Genomic DNA, 19,646 nt, shown 5'->3' on the forward strand with positions numbered 1-19,646 from the left:
GTATCATCCACGGGTCTGGACCATAACATGTGATGTGGACTATCACCTGATCTCTACGCGTCGCGTCTGTGGCTGAGTGGCGTGAGATATTGGTGAAGCACGTGATCTGTGGTGTGAGAAAAGTCACGTGCGGACTTTGTGGCGAAAATCTGTGACAGACGTAGTCGCTGTACTGATGCTGCTGGAATTGATTTGCATGCAGTCCGGCAATAAGCCTGCAGTATGTTTTGATCTGATAGTGCACTATAATCAGAAATCTGAGTCAGACCTAGCCTATAAGTGACGCAACTCTAGGTGCTCCCCATCCCATAGGAGGGTCTTGCTCAGTTGGGCGTGTGCTGATATCATATGATATTCCATATGTGCCAGCTGGCTGACCTAGCAAGACTGGAAGGGTATATTGTGGTAGTGCAAACCATGCAGGTGGAGCGGCCATAATGAACTATGAATGAGTGTGTTAGCAGTGTACAGAGGCCAATGCCGAGGTGCAAAATGATGGTGGTGGGCTGACCTGTAACCTGTGGAAACAACTTATGTAATCTTGAGTTCAGATTTGATAAAGTTGCCCTCTTCAGTGATGTTGCCCTTCATCTCTCTTGCGTGACTTTCATCGCTTCCTAAGTTCAGCGGGTGCTTGCAAGGTGAGATGGAGTGGTATGAACAACCTTGAATACTACGACGGTGTGTGGGGGAGAGGGTTCAGCCAGGCAAGCACGCGGCTTTTTCTGCCATGCATGAAGGGTGCTCGGGATCTGGATCGCTGGTGTCTGGGGTCCTGGCATCAGTGGCCAGACTCCTGATTCGCTGACCGACGATCCAGGGCTTCCGAGCACATCTGGGCCGAACTCTCGAGTGTGAAGTGGCGGCGTAGCAGCCTAATGAGGAAGGCACGACTACACCACCCGACCCACAACAGTCATGCCACCTCTGCCGCCACGACTCCCCCACACTGGGTCACGTAGAGAAGGACGAGGTATGGTATATAGCGACAGAATCACTTGAACAGACATAGCGACGGTGTTCTCGCCAGCCACCAGGCGATATGCGAACTACACGGGACGCCGCACTCACGCGGTGAGAAATCCAAGGTCAACCAGGCTAAAACTGGGCATGATAACCTTGCTGGATCGACACATGCACCAATCCACCATGCACACATGCATACACACTGGCATCAAGGCTTCGGTGTTGGAATGACTAAACCTTATCACAAGGGTGCATATGCTCGAGGGTCACAAGAGGGTACGGCGGGCTAGGAGAAGTTTGCCGGGACAGCCGTGCTAGCCATTGTTACACCATTTCTAACACGTCACCACAGTGCGAAGGCACACCATTTTTGATAAGCCAGGAATGCAGACTGGCAAGCCAGTTAACCATGATAGAACGAGTAGCTCGACCATGCCAAGGAGCAACGAAGGCAGCAACGAGGGTTGTGGGTGCGAGCTTGTATGCAAACTCAGGAACGCCGAAAACAAATCACAAACTGAGCAGTTCTGAGAAGCCTAGCATCACAAATGGTAGGTCTTTCCCTTCAGTGCAGGCAGGAAGACATAGAAGAGAACACATAGGTTCCAGACGAAGGAGAAGACGAGATGCCGAATGCCACGGGAGGTTTGCCAAAGAACGAGGAATCCAGCCGCGAGGACATGGAACAACTGAGTGTAGGCTTCTCGGTCGTGCGCCATTGGGCCCGCACAAGAGTTGGTCGTGAGGTTGTGCTAACAAGAATGAAAGGTTGAAGCTCCACTTCGAGGTGGCAAGACGAGGTAGCTAGACGTCCATAACACCCTGAGAGGCCGGGGTAGCGAAATGATCTGCAGTTATAACACAGACATGGAAGGAAGGCGAGGCTGGGGCCACGGCAATAATATCGACATGACAAATAGAGTCGTTCGTGTGGCGAACGCGACCACAATTATATGCGACGGTGACGCCCATATCGTCACCCCGAATGATCAGGGAGGTATCCTGGGTGGTCTGGGCGTCCGCTGCGTGAGCAGCAAACACGAGCGTGCCATTATCACCTGACCAGGATTTGCACCCATCTCACGTTCAGCCCCCGAGACCCAGCACCAAGTTACCCGGCAGCAATAGCCCATAACAAGACAGATGCTCCGGTCAGTTGACACATCGACTAAAAGCCAAAGGTCCTTCGACGTACTCCTGGGGCATGGTGACCGTTGAAGTTCATAGCATTGCGCTGTATAACATGTCCGCGTTCTGCACCCACAAGAAGAACCCGGAGCCTGATAACATATCTAATACGCTTCACGTTCGCAAGGGAAACAGAGCATTCCTTAAGGTCCCACAAAGAACCGGAACATAGAAACAAAAATTCGAAGTTGCTGTGTAAGGCTCCGACGAACAACGCTGGCAACATCTGCCAGTAACATGATGAGAAACACTCCTATGATCCCGAAGGCATTCGCCAATGGATGGACGACGTGGAAAAAGGCTCCAGTAGACAACACTGGCAACATCGGCCAGTAATGGTTGGGGAAAAACCCTACGGACTTGGAGGCACATCCTTATGAACAGACGACATGGACAAAATGCCCCAATGAACAGTGACGGAAAAACATAAGGTCCAACGATCCAGGAGGCATGCATCTAGGAACGAACGACACGGAGAAATGCTCCGATAAACAATACTGGCTACGTCTGCCAGCAACAGGTGGAGAAATTGCTCCTACAGACCCAGAGGCACGCACATATGACCAGATGACGTGGAGAAATGCTCCGACGAACAATGGTTGGCAACGTCGGCCAGCGACGGGCAGAGACACACTCCTACGAACCCAGAGGCACATGCCTGCAGACGGATGACATGGAGAAACACTCCGACGAATAATTGTGGCAACGTCTGCCAGCGACGGGCGGAGACATGCTCCTACGAACTCAGAGGCACATGCCTGCAGACGGATGACATGGAGAAACGCTCTAACGAATAATTGTGGCAACGTCTGCCAGCGACGGGTGGAGAAACACTCCTACGATCCCGAAGGCGTGCGCCTGCGAATGGACAATGCAAAACATATGCCAAGAAGGGGAGGAGAAAGCTCCGACGATCCCAAAGGCACATGTCCATGAAGGGACGACGCAAAATGCATGCAGAAAAAGGGAGGGGAAAACGCTCCGACGATCCCAAAGGCACGCGTCTATGAATGGACGACGACGGGAGGAGAAACACTCCGAAGATCCCGAAGGTATGCACCTGTTAATGTATGATGCGGAGAGACACTCCAAAGGACAACACGGAATGGGCGTGCACTCCATGACACAAAGGGGATGGCACGCTCCCAACGAACGAGTGAGAGAAACGCTCTAACTGATGATACGAAGAGACGGCCTTCGGTGACCTAGGGTGCCGCATCTTTGCAGCATTAACGCCGTACGACGCGAACTTTGCCGGGCGGGCTAACCTTCTCAATGACGGATCAGGAAGGGAATAACGTCGCAGAACAGCTCAGAAAGCAGCTGCATGGTATGGCATCAAGATACATTCACGAACACATGCGTGCGGGATGTCCGGCGAAGGCCCGGTAGACTCGCAGAAGGAAAACAAAAAAAAAAAACGGTGAGGGTTTCCTTTGCGGCCGATGAGGCACACTGCAATGGCCGATGAGGTTCCAAAAGATGCACAAGTTGGTGGCCAGCATTAATGAGCAGGCACCCGTCGACGAGGACGCATAAGGACGGTCGGCCAGTGCGGATGACTATATGCGTGCATATATAAGGTCGGTAGTCCGTCCACGCGCATATAAGACAGGACGGCTCGGAGAGCGTAAGCCGTTTGCCGTCGCGAAACGGCGTGTGGCGTTCGACGCCGCACGAGAGCATTCGCCACCAGCGTGTGCGGTCATTGCCAGCGCGGGGGCATTCATGGAGAATCGACGTGTGCTTGACTTATCAAGTGAGTATATGCGCGCTGGCAAGCACCCTCATGACCTTCAAGAAAGCCTCTCGTGAGGATGAAAAAAACGCGTCACGAATAAATCCAGTAAGCTGTGCTGCATTAAAAAGGTTCACGGTAGGGAGTCTCAGCGGCATTCTCCAGTGACTCGGTGCGTGCCGGCGAGAAGTTCGATGCCCTCATAGATGAAGAAATACTCATCTTCTGATACGCTCTCGCAGCTAAGGGCACGCCCGTTCGCCTTGGACGCGTTGCGTGTAGTGCGCTCCTCCCCCTTTACGGGTCCAGTAGTTGCTGTCGGAGCGCAGGCCTTGAGTAGACTTCCCTCTAGCACCTTCCAGCCTTGCTCCGTGGGTCGTGTAAACTCCCAGTTGTGGTACAGGTGCAATGAAGTGAGAAATAATGAAGAACAGCGAAGAGCAGCTCGGAATAAAGAAACTACGAGACGAGCTGGTAGCGAAGGTCGTGGCGGGTGGGAAGAGACATAGCACGTACGTCAGCTGAGCGCGTCTCTTCTTCGCCCACCTGCTTAGTAAGCAAGCGTTCGGCCCAGCGCTCGTTCCTCGTGCTGGTCCTGAACTTCACTGTTCATATGTCGCCAACTACACAGACCAAAGCTGTCAAGTCAGCCTTCCATCGTGGTGCTGCAGCTGCAGCAAAGAAAAAGTTACAGGAGGAGGTTGAGCCACTTGCACAGAAGATGAGCCTCTATTGTAGGCTGCAGCAGGAGTCCAGCAATGTCCTCGCACAGGATGTCACACGGCGGGACAAGATGCTTGCAATGGTAGCACAGTCACACCACCCCAATGTCTCTCACACATTGGATCCAAATGCATTTGGCAGCGGAGAGAAAGTGGATGAATTGTTGGCCCAATATGATGCCTTTTTTGCACAGACACCGGTGACGTACGAGGAGTAAGTGCGCTGCATCTTATATTCTCATTCTCTGATAAGAGAATATGCGGAGCTAATCCATTACTGTGTCAAGTCACTTCCTTCGTTTCTCCTATGCGACTGCAGCCGCTATCATGTTCGACGAACACAAGGTGGCTCCTTTGGCAAGGAGAGGCGACAAGGAGCAATTGGTGTACATCAAGCGCATGAACGAGTTGTATGTCCTGATTTATACCCTTTCTGTCATCTGTTCACCTACACATACAGGATGGACGAGTGGCTTAAACCTATGGCAATGGCCATGCAGACACAGGCCGCGCCGGTTTCGCCGCAGAATGCCCCCAACGACCTCACCGCGATCGCTAGCTCTGGCTCTGGCGATGCAGTCACAGATGCTGAAGCGAACACTCTCCTCAACAGCCCAGGCGACCTTCTAAAGCAATGGTTCGTTCAGATCTTTAATCTGTCCGAGGATGATAAGGGTGTTTGGAAGGTCAAGTCGCTTACTATGAAAGACGACGGAAGGTTCGAGTATGAAGTTTTGCTTGCGGACTATGATGCCACGATTGTTGTCACGATGGATGAGCTACGGATGCTTATGATGGAAAGTCGACTCTCTCGAATGTAGATACAAGATATGGTAATGTGTACATGTATGTCTTGACTGGTGTCTAGCCGTGTATTATTCTTGCCGCAGACACAAACGCTCCACCACAGGCCTGCTGCTTCGACCCTGTCTCCTGATTCAAACGTGCAACTGGTCACAGAAAAGCGAATTTCCTCCTTCTAGTTCAACGGCTCAGCAAGGTCTTCAATTGATATCAATTGCTTCTTTTCGCATAGCGGAGGACATCCCAACATGCCACCGTCCACGACCGCCACTCCCGCTGGGACGTCCAGCGCAGCAGGCGGCTCAGCTGCATCACGATCGCGGCCACAGACATCTCGCAGAAGAGCACATCAGCCCGCAGACGACGCGGCATACCATGCACCGCCGTCCGCATCGAATGCTGGGACGAAGCGCGCCGCGGTCGAGCGGGCGGAGGGGGAGCCGCGCTTGAAGCGAAAGAGGGTGGACACCTCAGCGAATGCAGCAATGGCTGCTCCAACGCGCAATGGGTCTGCAGGGCCAAACTTTGGTACGGGCATGAATGGGATACGGAATATTAGGCTTGGGACAGATGGGGAGGGCAAGATATCTCTGGTGAGTGTTGCACGTCAACGTTGTGCGAAAATCTCCATGCATCCGTCCATCCTCCTCTTCTTCTTTTCTCATTGTCTGGCATGGCCAATACGAGCTAATCTGACAGTCAATTCATTCTGTTATGTACTGACACGAGCGTCCCACCACGCATGCCACACTGCCTACGAACTTTCCTGACGCACGTTCTTCCCCTCTGTGCAGGTCAATTTCACCACTCTACCACTTTCCTCTATCTATGAATACCTGATCATGAACAACCTCGTGCCGCAAATTGATCCCTCCCCGCTCACCGCATACGACCCGCCAACCCCGATATCGCTCCTCTTCCCGCCTCGCCTGCGCCACCGCTCGCATACCGCTAGCCCACCCATTACTCCCGCTAACCGGCCCCGACGGCGCCGCAGTGCGCGCCTCGTCGAAGACGAACAGAACCCGCAGCACTCGGTCGTGCCGATATTGGCTGACGTAGACGAGGTGAAGGACGTGCTTGCGACGATCGCGCAACAACACTGGCAAGAAAGTTCAGTCAAGGAAGTGGACACGCTCGCAACGTTCATGTGCGCTGTCAAGGCCAAAGGTGAGCGTTGCGGGACATGGAATACTGCGGTTCTGCATGCTTATGTGGCCTGAACAGCAAGGACAGCAGCATAATGAAGATACGAGAATTCCTCGGGTCATGGATGTGACGGCGGGACGCTTCGAGTGCGACACATGTACATGTTCAGCTGTACGTTGATTGACAAGATTAACCGTCAACTGAGCGCCACTCGCCATCAAGCTCACAAGCCGTTCTGCCCGACGGCATGTTCTCCTCGGAAAATTTACCTTTCTTGCTTACTTGTGGCCGTCGTGCGTTCACCCTTCTGTACATGCCCCGTAATTCGATCGACAGTCAAAGTGCACTTCAGATAGGTATACTGTAATACGTAGTCAGGGTCTCTGTACGAACAGTCCATAACGACTGTGCGCACCATGTAATATACTGGATTCATACAACTCCGGGTAACCAAGAGAATGAAGTGTTTGCCTTGATGGCAGCGAGAGAGGGAAATAGGATTCTACAAACTTCGCCCGTGCTATGCGCCCTCATTACCTACACGCTCAACATGAGTAAATCGCCCCCAAAAGCGGTGACCACAACTCACCAGATTCTAGCGTCCATTGATCGTGCCTGCGAATGTCTTCAGCCGTCACCGTCGGCCGGACATTGTCTAGGGATTTCAGGAAGTCCGCCAGTTTCAGAGGTGGCTCGAGCAGTTCGTTGCTCTCTATATCTGACCAGGACTTCTCCACGGCCTCAGGGTCGCCCGGAGAGCACGGTGTCCACATCAACACGTCGGGGTCGTTCGGCGAGGGGACACGTTTGAAGTGCGTCGCGGAAAGGACCTTGCGAACGGGCTGCATGAGCGCATCGCGGACGACGACGGAGATATCTGATCCGGAGTAGCTGTGAGAGGTTGCATGAGTCTCAATGTCGCACGGAACCTGAAAGACAACAAACCCCTCTGTTTTCTCTCCCAGCAGTCGGTAGTCCTTGGCGGTGAGCTGGCATGGGGTATCGCCAACGTGCAGCTGGAACATCTGCCTACGGGCCTCGGTGCCTGGCAAGGGTATATATATGCGCTTCTCAAATCTGCCATGGCATGAACACGACTGCGATCAGCGTGTATGAGGCGAAAGACTGACCTCCGTTTGATAGCGTTGTCTAGTTGCCAAGGAATGTTCGTCGCACCGAGGACCAAGACGCCGGTATCATCATGGCCTACACCATTCATCTGCACTAGAAACTCTGTCTTGATCCGCCGCGACCCCTCGGACTCCTGCTCGTTTCGCGAACCGGCGAGCGAGTCGACTTCGTCGATAAAGATGATCGCAGGCTTGTTTTCTCGTGCCATTTCAAAAAGCTGCCTCACCAATCTGTACAGAGTCGATGGCCATGAGCAGGAAGACACCACACGGGAACTGACTGACCGTTCGGAATCACCCTGCCACTTACTGACAAGGTCACTGGAGCTGACGCTAAAGAACGTGCCTTTCGCCTCCGTCGCGACCGCCTTCGCCAGGTACGACTTTCCCGTCCCCGGGGGACCGTACAGTAGGATCCCTCTCCACGGTGTGCGTTTCCCCGTAAAAAGATGTGGAAACTTGATGGGCAGGATCACCGCTTCCTTGAGCGACTCCTTCGCCGCCTCCAGCCCCGCGACATCGTCCCATCTCACGTTTGGCTTCTCTGAGATGATGGCGCCCGCAAGGCCCGCACGCAGCTTCTTCACCTCGGGGTCCACATCGTCGTCCTCGCCGTCCTTCCTGCAGGGGCGCGTTGCATGGTTGAGGCCTCATTCTGCAGAAGACTGAAAGCATAACGCGACCACTCACTTCTTTCCCCCTGCACCCGTACCGCCACTCATGCCATTGACACCTATTGCCTTCTTCGCCCGCTTCTCCTGCGCCTGCGACAAGTGGTCCTTCAGTGTCTCCGCGCGCGCGAGGTATTCCTGAACTTTTGCTCGGATGAGCTGCTTGGACTTCTCGTTCTTTTCCCCTAATGATACGTAAATCACTCTGCCGAGTCGTTAAAAGGAATCGCGTACACTTCAACGCGAGCATAAAGTAGTCCAATGCATTCTGGTACTGCTTGTATGCTTCGGCATAGTTCTGCTTGGTATCTTCCTCGATCGCCCGCTGCACAATCTCAATCGCGCGCTGTACGAGACGCATGAGAACCCTTCATTCTGCAGGGAGGCCGCGACTTACATCTAGGTTGGTGCTCATGATCAACCAGCGGCGGCCACTGTCGGATTGCAGGTTGATGGAACAAGTCCATTGTTATGGCTTGTTAGCATCGCAGGCTGCAGCATAACAGAAACAAACAACGTGTATTGTGGAACATCAACTGATAAGGGCTAGATTACAGTAGTACATGGACGATAAATTAACGACGATGCTAGCGGCTACAACCCCTCGTCGAGGGGCAGCAAAAACCCTGGTATGTAATCGCCATCACATTGCTGGAACAGACACAAGCACACCCATCGAACTCCTCCGTTGTGGCCAGAGGATCCGCTACTAAGGGAATAGTACATCTACACTGGAAGACGTCGTAAACAGAAGGCGCGGCGAGGAAATTAGAGCGACGCCAGTCATAGAGTCAACAACAGCAGCAGCGCGCGCGAACGTCCCGGACATATGAGTACGAAAACGGAGAACCAAATGCATGGCCCCTCAAGAGACTATCCATGGCGCGCGATCACGAAAGAAATTGGATCTGCGCCTGCGCCATCGCGGTTGCATTGACATGCACATGCGTTGGCTTCGCCATGAGATAACAGACCTCAATGCTCTGCACCCACGAGTGGTTGATAATCTCGTCGATGAGAGCGCGTTGCTTCGGATTTGGTTCAAGCATTTTCCGAATGAGGGGCCGGCATGCACGTGGCGAGAGGTTGTTGATCGTCGGTGGACACGACGATTGCGTCTGGCATGCGGAGACATACGCCGCGAACAGGTGATCAGTCGGCTGCGCGACGGTCCACGGGAGTTCTTGGAAGTGCAGGCAGTAATACACGATACCGCAGGCCCATATGTCGACAAGACGAGCGTCATATGCTGCTCCATCACAATTAGGAGCATTGGGCGGAGAAGTCAACTCCATATGCTTACGTTTGCCCAAAAACTGCTCTGGAGCGATATACGGCTCGCTCCCGCATAACCCTGTCGACATGTGTACTGTGGTCTCCCAAGGCAGACGATAGACTGTCGATGCGCCATAGTCGCCGATCTGCATGGCGCATATATGATGAGCGGACTGTCCGTCAACAACTCACAAGCAGCGACGTACCTTCAAGTGACCCTTCGTGTCAAAGAACAAGTTCTCCGGCTTGATATCGCGATGAGCGACACCTTGACTGTGGAGATAGTGCACACCGGTCAACATCTGCTTGAAAGAGCACTCGACTTCGGCCGGTGACATTCCACCTCTCTTGATGGCGGCGTACAAGTCTCCACCGGGACAGAACTCCATGACCTCGCACCAGTGCTGGTTCTCGTCCTGCACGAGGTCAACAGTCTCGACGATGTTGACGTGGTGCAACGTCGACGATATGCAAAACTCGGCAGTGAGCTTCTTGACATACTCTTTCTCTGTCTCGTTCTTTCTCCGCTTGCGGAACTCCTGTGCATGGTTAACATGATCAACGACGTCTGATTAATGCAAAGAAGGTAACATACCTTAACGGCGTATAGCTTCTCCTCGCTGCGGTCCCACTTGTGTGCGAGACGGACAACAGATGTGGCACCCTTGCCGATGGCTATCTTCTGGCAGACACCGTATTTCTTGAGTAAGCTCACGGTGCTCTCTCCAGTCGATGACTTCCCTCCACGATCTGAATCGGATTTTCTGCTGCTGCCGGTCGAGCGGGCAGAGGATTTGCGGGCGAGCTTTGGGCCGCTGTTCAAGAGGTCCTTGAGCGAGAACTTCTGCCCCCCTGTATCCGATTCGGATTGCTGAGAGTGACGAGAGCTGACGGACGATGCCTTGAGTGATGGTGCTTTGGTGGAGGAAGCCTTTGCGGGACGAGCGGTGCCAGTTGAGCTAGGCTCACTAACGCCATTCGACTTGGACGGAGTGGAAGATATCCGCAACGCAGTCGAATCGGGAGGCTGCTCTTTCGGCGGAGGCAACTCCTTCTTGGACGATGTCTTGGGCAGCGAGGGCGTCTGCGTCAGAGGCTGTAGCGCGGCACTCAACTTGCCACCGGAAACACCGGAAGACATGCTGGGCGCTCTGCTCGGCGGCTGCGTGGAAGGAAGACTCCAGCCATCACTTTCCGAAGCCGACAGAGAACTGCTGCTGGACGGCGTGATTGAGCCTGTCGTGGATGACGAGTCGCGTTGGATGACAGGCGACTCGTATGGGTAGCGATCGGATCTGTGCATGTCTTCAAGCTCCTTCCTTGTGTGGCCCGGTGCCTTCTGATAGAACTTGGTGTCTGGCGGGGGCAGTGGGACGTGAACACCATTCGTAGCGGTAGGCATGCCACTTGTCGTCACTGGCGCAGCGTGCTGCTTAGCAGGGGATTGATGGGATTTGGAGCCGTTCACTCGCGATTTTGCCGCAGTGGCGGTAGAAGTAGACTGCGAGGAGGATGACAAAGAAGAGTGTAAACCACCTTGCGGCGGTTTATCTGAGCTGTCGGCGCCCTCGCTTTCGGCTTGGGTAGTCTCTGCAGCTTCAACCATAGCCATTGATGGATGCGACGATTGTGACGTGGTCGTGAAGGGGTAAGACGGCGAGTGAAAACGAGGATTAAGTGCCGGTAGGGGTGTGATGAGCGTCGAAAGGGTCGAGAGGTCGTGTACGATAAATCCGTTTATTGGGATATCATGACGGCAAACACGTTGAAAAGGCACTGTCAGGGGGGACAAGAGACGAACAGAAGAAGAAGGTAGGGGGTAGCGAGAGGGCAAGAGGGCGAGAGTGGGACGAACCCCCTCGCTTGTGCCGGGAGAAACGGCTGGAAGAAAGAGGAGAAGATGCTGAAAGCGGACGGAGCAGCGACGAGATTTGAACCGGAGCAGCCTGGCGCACGCCACTGCCTTTTGTGGGTTACGTAAGCAGTGGGCTCGGAAAAGTGCGGGCCACTGGGGACGCAAGCGTTCGCGAGGCGCCTGCCTAGTTCACTTTCCCTCCGTCGCACACACGTTCATCTCATCAGCCGTGGCGTCTCCTGCGAACAAATAGACTCATCTTTAAAGTATTTCGGGTCATCGAATTTTTACGGACACCACCACGAGGTGATGAGCGTGATGGCGACGCAGCCAGGCCAAGTGCCAGCAGCGAATCCCGTTCTGATAGAAGCACTCCCATGAACGCGGTCGCAGGCTGCACATTCCCGAGAGATAAGAGCGCGGTTTTTGCTATGGGCACGCCAGACGCAGGTACCCTCCTTTGCACTTGAAAGCACCTGCCATTTGACGTTCTATCACCGACGCTCGCCGATACATGTTGATGTCATCTCCCGCAGTACATCCGGAGTGCAACTGAATCCCGATATCACGAATACGATAACTACACTACTTATTTTGCTGACAATTCATGCCTCCCCGATGAGAGGCATCGACAGGCCGAGTGCGAGACGGCGGGCCGCTGATGCCGCATCAAATGGATCAATTTGCTTCCGTGGAGCCGAGACACTGGCTCACATCGGAGGAGGGCAATCCTGACAAACAATGCAGTGGGTCCGCTTAGATTAATGTCTCGCTTGTAAAACAAAAATGTGATGGCCGCAACGTCCTTCGTCAAGAGAGGACGAAGATCAGATTGCAGGCAAGCGGACATGCATGGTCGAACCAGGAACAGCTATCACGCCGTGCACCCGGCGAGTGGCACATGTGAACCGAATACAACCCGTATGGTAAAGCATCCCGCCCATTTCATTTGCCTTTGTTTGTCTCCTTTCCACTTGCCTTTTCTGGTGCGTCTCCGCCTCCTCTCTCGCTATTGTCCTTCCTTCCCTTTCTGCTCTTGTCGCGCGCGTCTTGGTCTCTGCCAACAAGTGACCTCTACCGGTCGATATACACTCATCTAACTTAACTGTATGCTTTGGCCTCTGCTTCATGCTCCCTTTCCTTTAAGATCAAACTCGATCTATTTATAGCATCTTCTCCTGCCGGGGTGAAGTGATGGCATCCCTTGTAAATATATTGTTTATTATGTGAATCCTTTACAACATGAAGTCTATATGCAATGACAAGTAAAATAACATCTCTCGCCTCCTGTTTCACGCTCCAACATCGACGGAGTCGGTCATCAAACGCAACAGTGCGTGACTCAGGACGTCGGTTGACCCTCCGTCATATGCCAATACACCCAGATCATCCAGATCTCGATCAAGTTTGTCAATATAGGCTCCTGCACCTGAGAGATGGGCAACCTTGGCACAAGCCGCATGCAGGGCTAGAAGTTCCGGAGAAGGGAGGGGAAGGATATTAGGGTTGGGCGATGTCAACGTTATCGTCGCGGGCACGCGGCGGATCCGGTTGATATTCTGGACACGATAGCAATCCTTGACTGTCTAGGAGTCAAAGCGGCCAATTAGAGCAGACAGGCATAAGTCGTATACGTGTAATGCTCACTGTCTCCTCAAAACAGATCTCCAGACGATCAAACCAGTCACGCACATTGTGCTCCAGCGTCATGACGTTGTAAAGTGAGTGCACCTTGGCACCATTCAGGTTTCTGACGTCACAGCCAAAACACTTCAACACCGCCAACACTGAGGCGGAATAATCCTTCTACTCAAGCATAAGCCCGGCAACAGCAGCAGCAGAAAAAATATAAGGATGTACCTTCTCGGGCGAGCTCGGGCGTGATACATCGAAAAAAGTGGACTCCGGTACAATGTGGGCGCATTCTGTGTTAACCGTAGTTACTCGGAGTATGTCTTCTTGATCGATACCTCGAATTCCCACTGCTTCTGTATCGTATATTCCAGTCACCACACACTTAAAACCATCTCTAATAAGGGCCTAGATGAATGCTCATGAAAGCACGTGAATTTACGGCCATTTAGGACGATCGCTCACTTGAATCTTCGCTTCCTTGTGGTCCTTCGGTGCCTCTTGAATTGCGGTCAGGAGATTCATCTTGTCTTTAATGAGCGAACGATGACTGGAATGATCCGAATAGTCTGGCGTGCGCCCTTTGTATTTCTTGACTGGATATGCAGTTTAGCTCGTTCCGATACATAATGCTGGTAGACAACTTACACGGGCGGATGAAGTAATTGACAAAGGATTCTCCAAGGTCGGAGAAGGTATTATAGTTGTCACTGCACGAGTGGATTACTTTGACGACTTCACAGAGCGCGTCGAGAGAAGGAGCGTGGAGGATTAAGTAGCCGAGGAGTCTTGCACACATGACATCTTTCTCCGTTTTGGCGTCGTGTTCAAATGCAAGGCAAACATTATAGGCGCTAATGACATCGGGCTTCGAACTGCTGGTTTGCGTAGCTTTGGCGGGAGGGAGGGCAGTCATGATGGTGTAGTCTCAAGTTGGAGACCCTGTCGCGAGTAATTCCCAGCCAAGAAAACTAAGCTTGCCTCCTCAATTGTGGGGATTACAATAAGCAAAATATTCTTCAGACATTAGCGGCAGAGTGGCTTATAATTATGGGCGCAGTGGGAGTCGAGCGGTGCGGGGCAGACACTATTACGGATTGAGCTCCCGGCAGGCCGAAGCTGCCCAGTTGTATCGATAACGTTTCGGCATCTGCCGGGAGGCTGAGATAACGTAAGCGCGCCTTTGAGACGCTGCTGAGCAGGTCGTCGTTCCCATCGCCTTCCTCAAGACCAAGGTCAGTGCTACTGCCGCTGTTTTCGACAGCTTTGTGAATTATGGCAACCAATACTGACTTCCATGGCTGCCGCAGCCAACACCATGGTAAACCTCCGTTCTCAAAAGCGCCTCGCCGCATCTGTCGCGGGCTGCGGCAAGCGCAAAATCTGGCTCGACCCCGCCGATCAGGCTGAGATTGGGAACGCCAACTCCCGCGCCCACGTAAAGAAGCTCATTAAAGACGGTGTCATCATAGTCAAGCCCACCACTGTCCACTCGCGCGCACGCACTCGTGATCTCCTCGCGGCGAAGCGCAAGGGCCGTCACACCGGCCCCGGTAAAAGGAAGGGTACGGCTGAGGCGCGTATGCCTAGCAAGGTTCTCTGGATGCGGAGACAGCGGGTGTTGCGTCGGTTGCTGAGAAAGTACAGGGAAGCGGGAAAGATCGACAAGCATCTGTGAGTATTGACGCGCGCTTATTTCGGGGACCCCGTATTCTGAATTGCTTGAAGGTACCATTCGCTCTACCAGAAGTCGAAGGGTAACGTTTTCAAGAACAAGCGTGTGCTCATGGAGTACATTCACAAGGCGAAGGCGGAGAAGACCCGCACAAAGGTCCTCTCGGACCAGATGGAAGCTCGCCGTGTCAAGAACAAGGTGCGCGATTCGTCGGATCTCTACTTGATCTATGCATTGACGGCCATGTTAAGGCGGCTCGCGAGCGCCGCGCACAGCGAGTGCACGAGAAGAGGCAAGCGATCCTTGCTGTGGAGCACGAGGCGCCTGTCCAGGAGTAAACTTGATCGCTTTTCACACCATTTGCACCCTTACGTCCCTTCACACCATCTGTATCCTACGCTATGCACGCTGTCTCTCAGTACGCCATGCCCATGTTCGCATGTTATATTGCAGCTCATGATCCGACCTATTGGGTACCTGCATTATGTGAGGCGTCACGAAGTGGGCAGGAAGTGCGAAGCTCCGATTGTAGTGGCATGCATACCGGATTTCGTCGCCGTCTTGTGGGCTGTCTTTGTGAATATCTGTGTGATGCTAGTTCAGTTGGGTAAATTTAGTACGGAACACGGCTGCGAACGTTATCGGTCCGTTGCCTTTGCCGCTTAACTACCAGAGTCAATCAGTCGGATGGTCCACGGACCTTGTCTATATTGTTCCTAGCCTCGACATGACCGGTCATGCGATCATCAAAGCGGAACATAAGAACGGGGGACAGTACGCACAAGTTGCAAATAGAACAATAGACTAGCGAATACATTTTGGCGGCCCTAGAGCAGTACATGGGCAAGGCTCATGCACATCTTCTTTACGCCTCGTTCTTTTGCCACTGTCTCGACCATCTCTCTCGACATTACCACGATGTCCTCTGTATCGCCGGCATCCTCGCCCTTCCTTCGTTTAAGAAGCAAGCCACATTCATTCAGAGCAAAAGCCACATCTTCCACACGCAGATTAGTGGCGCGGGCGATGTCAGCCAAGGTGCAATGAAGCATGACATGAGCAGTCGCACTCCCATCGGCATTCGGAGTAGTCTCCACAGTGCGGAGGGTCGTGAACATGGGATCTGTGTGATGTGCGCCAACGTCAACAGCTGTTCGCGCCACACTTATGCAAGGATGCATACCAGTCCCATCATACGGCTCTGCAGGCCGGTGGGCCGTTCCGGGTAGTTCCTCTCCGTCCCACCCTTTCGTGCTCTTCCGTCGCTTCAACTTCGATGTCGCCCAGTCCTCGGGCTCCGCAGATGGTGACATCATGTACGCCTCCGCAAGATCCGGCATGCCGCCGATTGTGATCATCTTCGACGCGTCTGGCGGCAGTACAGCTAGCAGCCGCCTGCGCATCCACATCACGCTTTGGTCAGCTGCAAACGCATCCCAAGCAGTGCGAGAGCCTACATACCGGAAGAACCTGATTAGGGTCGATACCCAGTATGTGAGGTAGCTCCGGAGCCCGAGATCAGATAAAGGGCGTTCGGGCGTGCCGATTCGTCCTGCACGACGGGAGAGCTCATAACCTGCAGATGCAAGTGAGAACATGAAGAGTGAGATCCTGCCTGCCACTGCACTTACTGAATTCAATCATGAGCATACCATAACCCTTCTTCTGATAAGGAGGGAGAACCACGATGCAGGCTAGGTTGTAATCATCGTAGGAAACCTTCTCCTGGATCGGCAATCAGCTGGGTTCCGTCCAGACCGAGCTGATGGATGTACCTTTGAGAAGAATCCAAGGACATGATCACGCTGAGAGTCGGCATCGGTGAGGATGTAGAACATGACTGACGGAAATTAAGCATCAGAAGGGCTTGTGCTATGATCCTATTGCTTACAATTGTCGCAATCGAAGAAGAGTGTCTTGATATCGATGAACAGTTTTCCGAATAGTGAGAGGTTTTGGCAGTACAACTAAGGTACCCCAAGTTCAGCTGGCCGTACCATCAAAGCACCCACAGACGCATACCTTTTCTTTAGCACCGTCGACTTCCCATATGATGTGAGCGCCACGCTGGTACACCTTTCGCCCGGGCGGATGTTTCCGCGTACACTTTTTCTAGATGATCTGACCTGATTGAGCATGCCGAGTGGAGGTAGACGCGACCTGAGACGCACGACGTGAGACTCCCAAGAGAGGCCTTCTGCCATATACTTGAAGCACTTGTCGCATACCCACAGCATCGCCTTCTCGCCTGTGGTGGTGTTCCGACCCAGACCGCCTGCGAACAAATCCGAAGTGCGTCCATGGGAGCGAATAGAGGAACGGCCGACTCCCGGAATTCGAATGCTCGAAGACGGACCATGGTGGGTAGGCACCGCAACTTGGTCCTCCGCCTCTGCTTCGGTCAGGGGGTACGGAGAGAAGTACCTTCGTCTGGGCTCAGCGCGACCGCCGCTGAGCTTGAGAGAGCGAGAAAGAACGCCACTCACCAGGTCTTGATCTCCCATCGCCCAAATATGACCTTGTCGAAGTTCCTCTTTGCAGTGATCTGCTTGTGGTGCTCAATATCGTACTCTTCTTCTGTAATGGGCGGATCCTCGACCGTGTCAGTGCCTGCCAACCCCGCTGCAAGGACATCTGACTGAGCTGGCGATCGCGACAGCCTTGTGCTCGCAGAGGTCTCCTCATCGACGGATCCCCTCTTCCTCTTGCGATACGTGGCACTACCAGCCATGTTTGCCTCGTGGGATCCTGCAGGTCGCACGGCCGCTTGCGGAAGCCATTCATCAAGCCTCTTGTCGGAATTTACATAATGCACGTAGACCTCGTCTCCCCGGCGCTCGAGGACGTAGGCATGTTCTGTTCTTGCGTCAGTTTCCATCGGCTATCAGGCCAAGCAACAGCATGGACTTACGGTCGACCCCGTTTTTGCTCACGATGTAGAGTTCCAAATCAGTTTTTCGTTTCTCCATTGGACGAGCGGTATCTCAATAGTACAAATTCCCGCGTAGAAGTGATGCAGGAGTAGCATGCGCTACTCACTGCTCCCGACGATGCAGAGGCCAATAGGGCACCAATGAGGGATGAAACGGGGACTGAATGTGCGCGAGATGTACAACTCGGGATGTGCGCAATGCAACACGTCCAACAAAGTTTGTCAGACAGATTGATGTCGTCAGCTCTGATGGTTAGAGACAAGGAACGGGTCCCAGGAATGAATGAGAGAAGCCCGCGAAAGCGAACGCCGTTCAAGCTCTGACCTGCATCAGTGGTAATTTCTCATCCGCTGGAACACGGCGATGATAAAAATGAACCAGTTATCTTTATGTATTAGAATCACACTGTACAACATGCGTCGCGGGAAACCGCTCATACAAAGCTACACGATACCGAAACAAGATCATGACGACATGGCAAAGACAGTGCGAAAATACGCAACTAGACGCGGAGGGGGGGGGGAGCGCATGGGAGAACATCATGCGAGATAGAATACCCAATTCATTGTTGCCCGATTTATAGAAGAGAACGAGGAATAGAAACGTCGCATGCGCGGATGACAGTCCGGTGCTGCATCCGGGGCCGCGTAACGTTGCTCGACGAGACAGGAAAACCAGCGAGAAAATGAGAGAAGCCAGCGCTTAGCAATACACGAGATGAAGGGTTGATGGAGAGACCAGTCGCAGCGTGCTGTCAGGGCTAAGCGTCGAGAGTTCCGCAGGAGCTGTCGGCAGTCGTGTTCGAGTAAGATCTAGTGCAGTTGCGCCCAAGCCCAGGCCCACGGCCGTCCTTGTCAGGGTCGCATACACTCTTGGATCCGCTCCTCCCGCAAGAGAGAGTTCGCTCGCCGAAGTGCCCAGATTCCACCTGCTCCCGTACATCTCCCTCATGACGGCGTCCATCTGGTCTTCGCTATCGCGTGTTCCGCCCATAACTGAGACACCACTTCCGGCATGTTCAAAGTAGTCTCCATTTCCGTTCTTCTTGCGCTCATGTCGGGGCGCTAGCCTGGGGAAGCGCGTACCGGAGAACATACCATGGCACGACCTCGGCGTCAGCGTGGCGAAAGACAGACGTGCATGTATGGGCTTTGACCGCCGCACGTAACCAATCCCATTCCCAATTTGTTCGATTCCAGGAGGAAGGTCGAGCATGGCGTGCTGCACGTACGCAGGAATCGTAGCGCTTTCCGGGCGTGTCTTCTTGCGTAGTTTGTTCCGCACGCCCGCAGTGCTTTGGCTTTGCATGAATGAAGACATATAGCTTGACCGAGACTTGCGAAGTTGATGAGAGACAGGCGGATTTGTCGCCAAGGAATCCATCTGCCTGGACGAAGGTGCAGATTCCAGCGTATCCGTGTCGAAATCGAGACTGGAAAACTTGCGAAGGGTGCCAAATCTTTTCGGACCCTCTTCACCATATTGATATCCACAGAATTCCGCCGGGATCACAAACTCGTCCTCATGATCGTCGTCATCCGGAGAAGGAGCGTCTTGCGTCAGAATAGACCGTCTAGTCAAACCAAGAGATACACGGTTTCCCACGGACTCTTCATTGACTACATGAGCACCAGAGACAGTCTGCGCAACGTTGCTAGTGTATTGCCCTTCCCAGGTGAATGAGAACCCGTCGATTACGCTGCAGCCCTTGGAAGAACCAGAGAGAGCGGCCGGCGACAGCACTTGAGTGATACCTGGTGGACGTAAATCGGAAAAGAGTGATTGATTGGGTTTCATATGTTCCCCGATAACTTCGCATTGGGAATCTGTAACGACATTAGCACCTAGACTAGGCGGAGAGCTCAATTGTTATGACCTGACGTTTCATCGGATTGAGCAGCATTCCAC

The 19,646-nt window shown here is 53.3% G+C and overlaps 12 protein-coding genes across 12 annotated transcripts; 4 read left to right on the forward strand and 8 right to left on the reverse strand.

The window, feature by feature from the left end:
- Window positions 1-2,515: 2,515 nt before the first annotated feature.
- Window positions 2,516-2,883, forward strand: LAESUDRAFT_568454 (uncharacterized protein). Its single transcript, XM_040902985.1, has one exon. The coding sequence runs from the start codon at window positions 2,605-2,607 to the stop codon at window positions 2,824-2,826; it is 222 nt and encodes a 73-aa protein (XP_040766713.1). The 5' UTR covers window positions 2,516-2,604; the 3' UTR covers window positions 2,827-2,883.
- Window positions 2,884-3,384, reverse strand: LAESUDRAFT_568453 (uncharacterized protein). The gene has a single exon (XM_040902984.1). The coding sequence runs from the start codon at window positions 3,274-3,276 to the stop codon at window positions 2,941-2,943; it is 336 nt and encodes a 111-aa protein (XP_040766714.1). The 5' UTR covers window positions 3,277-3,384; the 3' UTR covers window positions 2,884-2,940.
- LAESUDRAFT_568452 (uncharacterized protein) lies at window positions 3,385-3,987 on the reverse strand. Its single transcript, XM_040902983.1, has one exon. It carries the CDS (start codon window positions 3,838-3,840, stop codon window positions 3,493-3,495), a length of 348 nt encoding a protein of 115 aa, XP_040766715.1. The 5' UTR covers window positions 3,841-3,987; the 3' UTR covers window positions 3,385-3,492.
- Window positions 3,988-4,505: 518 nt separating this feature from the next.
- Window positions 4,506-5,435, forward strand: LAESUDRAFT_757161 (uncharacterized protein; the record flags this gene model as incomplete). The annotated part of the gene is made up of 3 exons (XM_040912267.1): window positions 4,506-4,828; window positions 4,902-5,024; window positions 5,075-5,435. The coding sequence occupies 3 exons, from the start codon at window positions 4,506-4,508 to the stop codon at window positions 5,433-5,435; spliced, it is 807 nt and encodes a 268-aa protein (XP_040766716.1).
- A 116-nt stretch (window positions 5,436-5,551) lies between these two features.
- On the forward strand, window positions 5,552-6,887 carry LAESUDRAFT_568472 (uncharacterized protein). The gene is made up of 3 exons (XM_040902986.1): window positions 5,552-6,011; window positions 6,213-6,588; window positions 6,646-6,887. Exons 1-3 carry the CDS (start codon window positions 5,667-5,669, stop codon window positions 6,660-6,662), a joined length of 738 nt encoding a protein of 245 aa, XP_040766717.1. The 5' UTR covers window positions 5,552-5,666; the 3' UTR covers window positions 6,663-6,887.
- Window positions 6,888-7,087: 200 nt separating this feature from the next.
- LAESUDRAFT_735664 (AAA-domain-containing protein) lies at window positions 7,088-8,783 on the reverse strand (the record flags this gene model as incomplete). Its single annotated transcript, XM_040910613.1, has 8 exons — window positions 7,088-7,104; window positions 7,157-7,458; window positions 7,513-7,644; window positions 7,698-7,928; window positions 7,983-8,318; window positions 8,388-8,553; window positions 8,603-8,714; window positions 8,766-8,783. The coding sequence occupies 8 exons, from the start codon at window positions 8,781-8,783 to the stop codon at window positions 7,088-7,090; spliced, it is 1,314 nt and encodes a 437-aa protein (XP_040766718.1).
- Window positions 8,784-8,896: 113 nt separating this feature from the next.
- Window positions 8,897-11,730, reverse strand: LAESUDRAFT_723286 (Pkinase-domain-containing protein). The gene is made up of 4 exons (XM_040908386.1): window positions 10,239-11,730; window positions 9,850-10,182; window positions 9,672-9,789; window positions 8,897-9,617 (listed from the first exon to the last, which is right to left on the reverse strand). Exons 1-4 carry the CDS (start codon window positions 11,253-11,255, stop codon window positions 9,259-9,261), a joined length of 1,827 nt encoding a protein of 608 aa, XP_040766719.1. The 5' UTR covers window positions 11,256-11,730; the 3' UTR covers window positions 8,897-9,258.
- Window positions 11,731-12,790: 1,060 nt separating this feature from the next.
- On the reverse strand, window positions 12,791-13,538 carry LAESUDRAFT_647704 (uncharacterized protein; the record flags this gene model as incomplete). The annotated part of the gene is made up of 3 exons (XM_040904069.1): window positions 12,791-13,084; window positions 13,146-13,304; window positions 13,359-13,538. Coding segments are annotated over 3 exons (633 nt in total), but the record flags the coding sequence as incomplete, so codon positions are not given.
- Window positions 13,389-14,210, reverse strand: LAESUDRAFT_568580 (uncharacterized protein). Its single transcript, XM_040902988.1, has 3 exons — window positions 13,779-14,210; window positions 13,596-13,726; window positions 13,389-13,527 (listed from the first exon to the last, which is right to left on the reverse strand). The coding sequence occupies exons 1-3, from the start codon at window positions 14,044-14,046 to the stop codon at window positions 13,516-13,518; spliced, it is 411 nt and encodes a 136-aa protein (XP_040766721.1). The 5' UTR covers window positions 14,047-14,210; the 3' UTR covers window positions 13,389-13,515.
- Window positions 14,211-14,440: 230 nt separating this feature from the next.
- LAESUDRAFT_723288 (60S ribosomal protein L19) lies at window positions 14,441-15,513 on the forward strand. The gene is made up of 3 exons (XM_040908387.1): window positions 14,441-14,804; window positions 14,859-15,003; window positions 15,057-15,513. The coding sequence occupies exons 1-3, from the start codon at window positions 14,449-14,451 to the stop codon at window positions 15,141-15,143; spliced, it is 588 nt and encodes a 195-aa protein (XP_040766722.1). The 5' UTR covers window positions 14,441-14,448; the 3' UTR covers window positions 15,144-15,513.
- LAESUDRAFT_675528 (acyl-CoA N-acyltransferase) lies at window positions 15,488-18,050 on the reverse strand. The gene is made up of 10 exons (XM_040905595.1): window positions 17,717-18,050; window positions 17,292-17,661; window positions 16,977-17,229; window positions 16,828-16,917; window positions 16,697-16,772; window positions 16,581-16,645; window positions 16,437-16,530; window positions 16,267-16,381; window positions 15,989-16,200; window positions 15,488-15,928 (listed from the first exon to the last, which is right to left on the reverse strand). The coding sequence occupies exons 1-10, from the start codon at window positions 17,772-17,774 to the stop codon at window positions 15,633-15,635; spliced, it is 1,629 nt and encodes a 542-aa protein (XP_040766723.1). The 5' UTR covers window positions 17,775-18,050; the 3' UTR covers window positions 15,488-15,632.
- A 148-nt stretch (window positions 18,051-18,198) lies between these two features.
- On the reverse strand, window positions 18,199-19,598 carry LAESUDRAFT_568684 (uncharacterized protein). The gene has a single exon (XM_040902989.1). It carries the CDS (start codon window positions 19,533-19,535, stop codon window positions 18,441-18,443), a length of 1,095 nt encoding a protein of 364 aa, XP_040766724.1. The 5' UTR covers window positions 19,536-19,598; the 3' UTR covers window positions 18,199-18,440.
- Between the last annotated feature and the right edge of the window lie 48 nt (window positions 19,599-19,646).

This window comes from Laetiporus sulphureus (assembly GCF_001632365.1).
Source record: "Laetiporus sulphureus 93-53 unplaced genomic scaffold LAESUscaffold_9, whole genome shotgun sequence".
NCBI lineage: Eukaryota > Fungi > Basidiomycota > Agaricomycetes > Polyporales > Laetiporaceae > Laetiporus > Laetiporus sulphureus.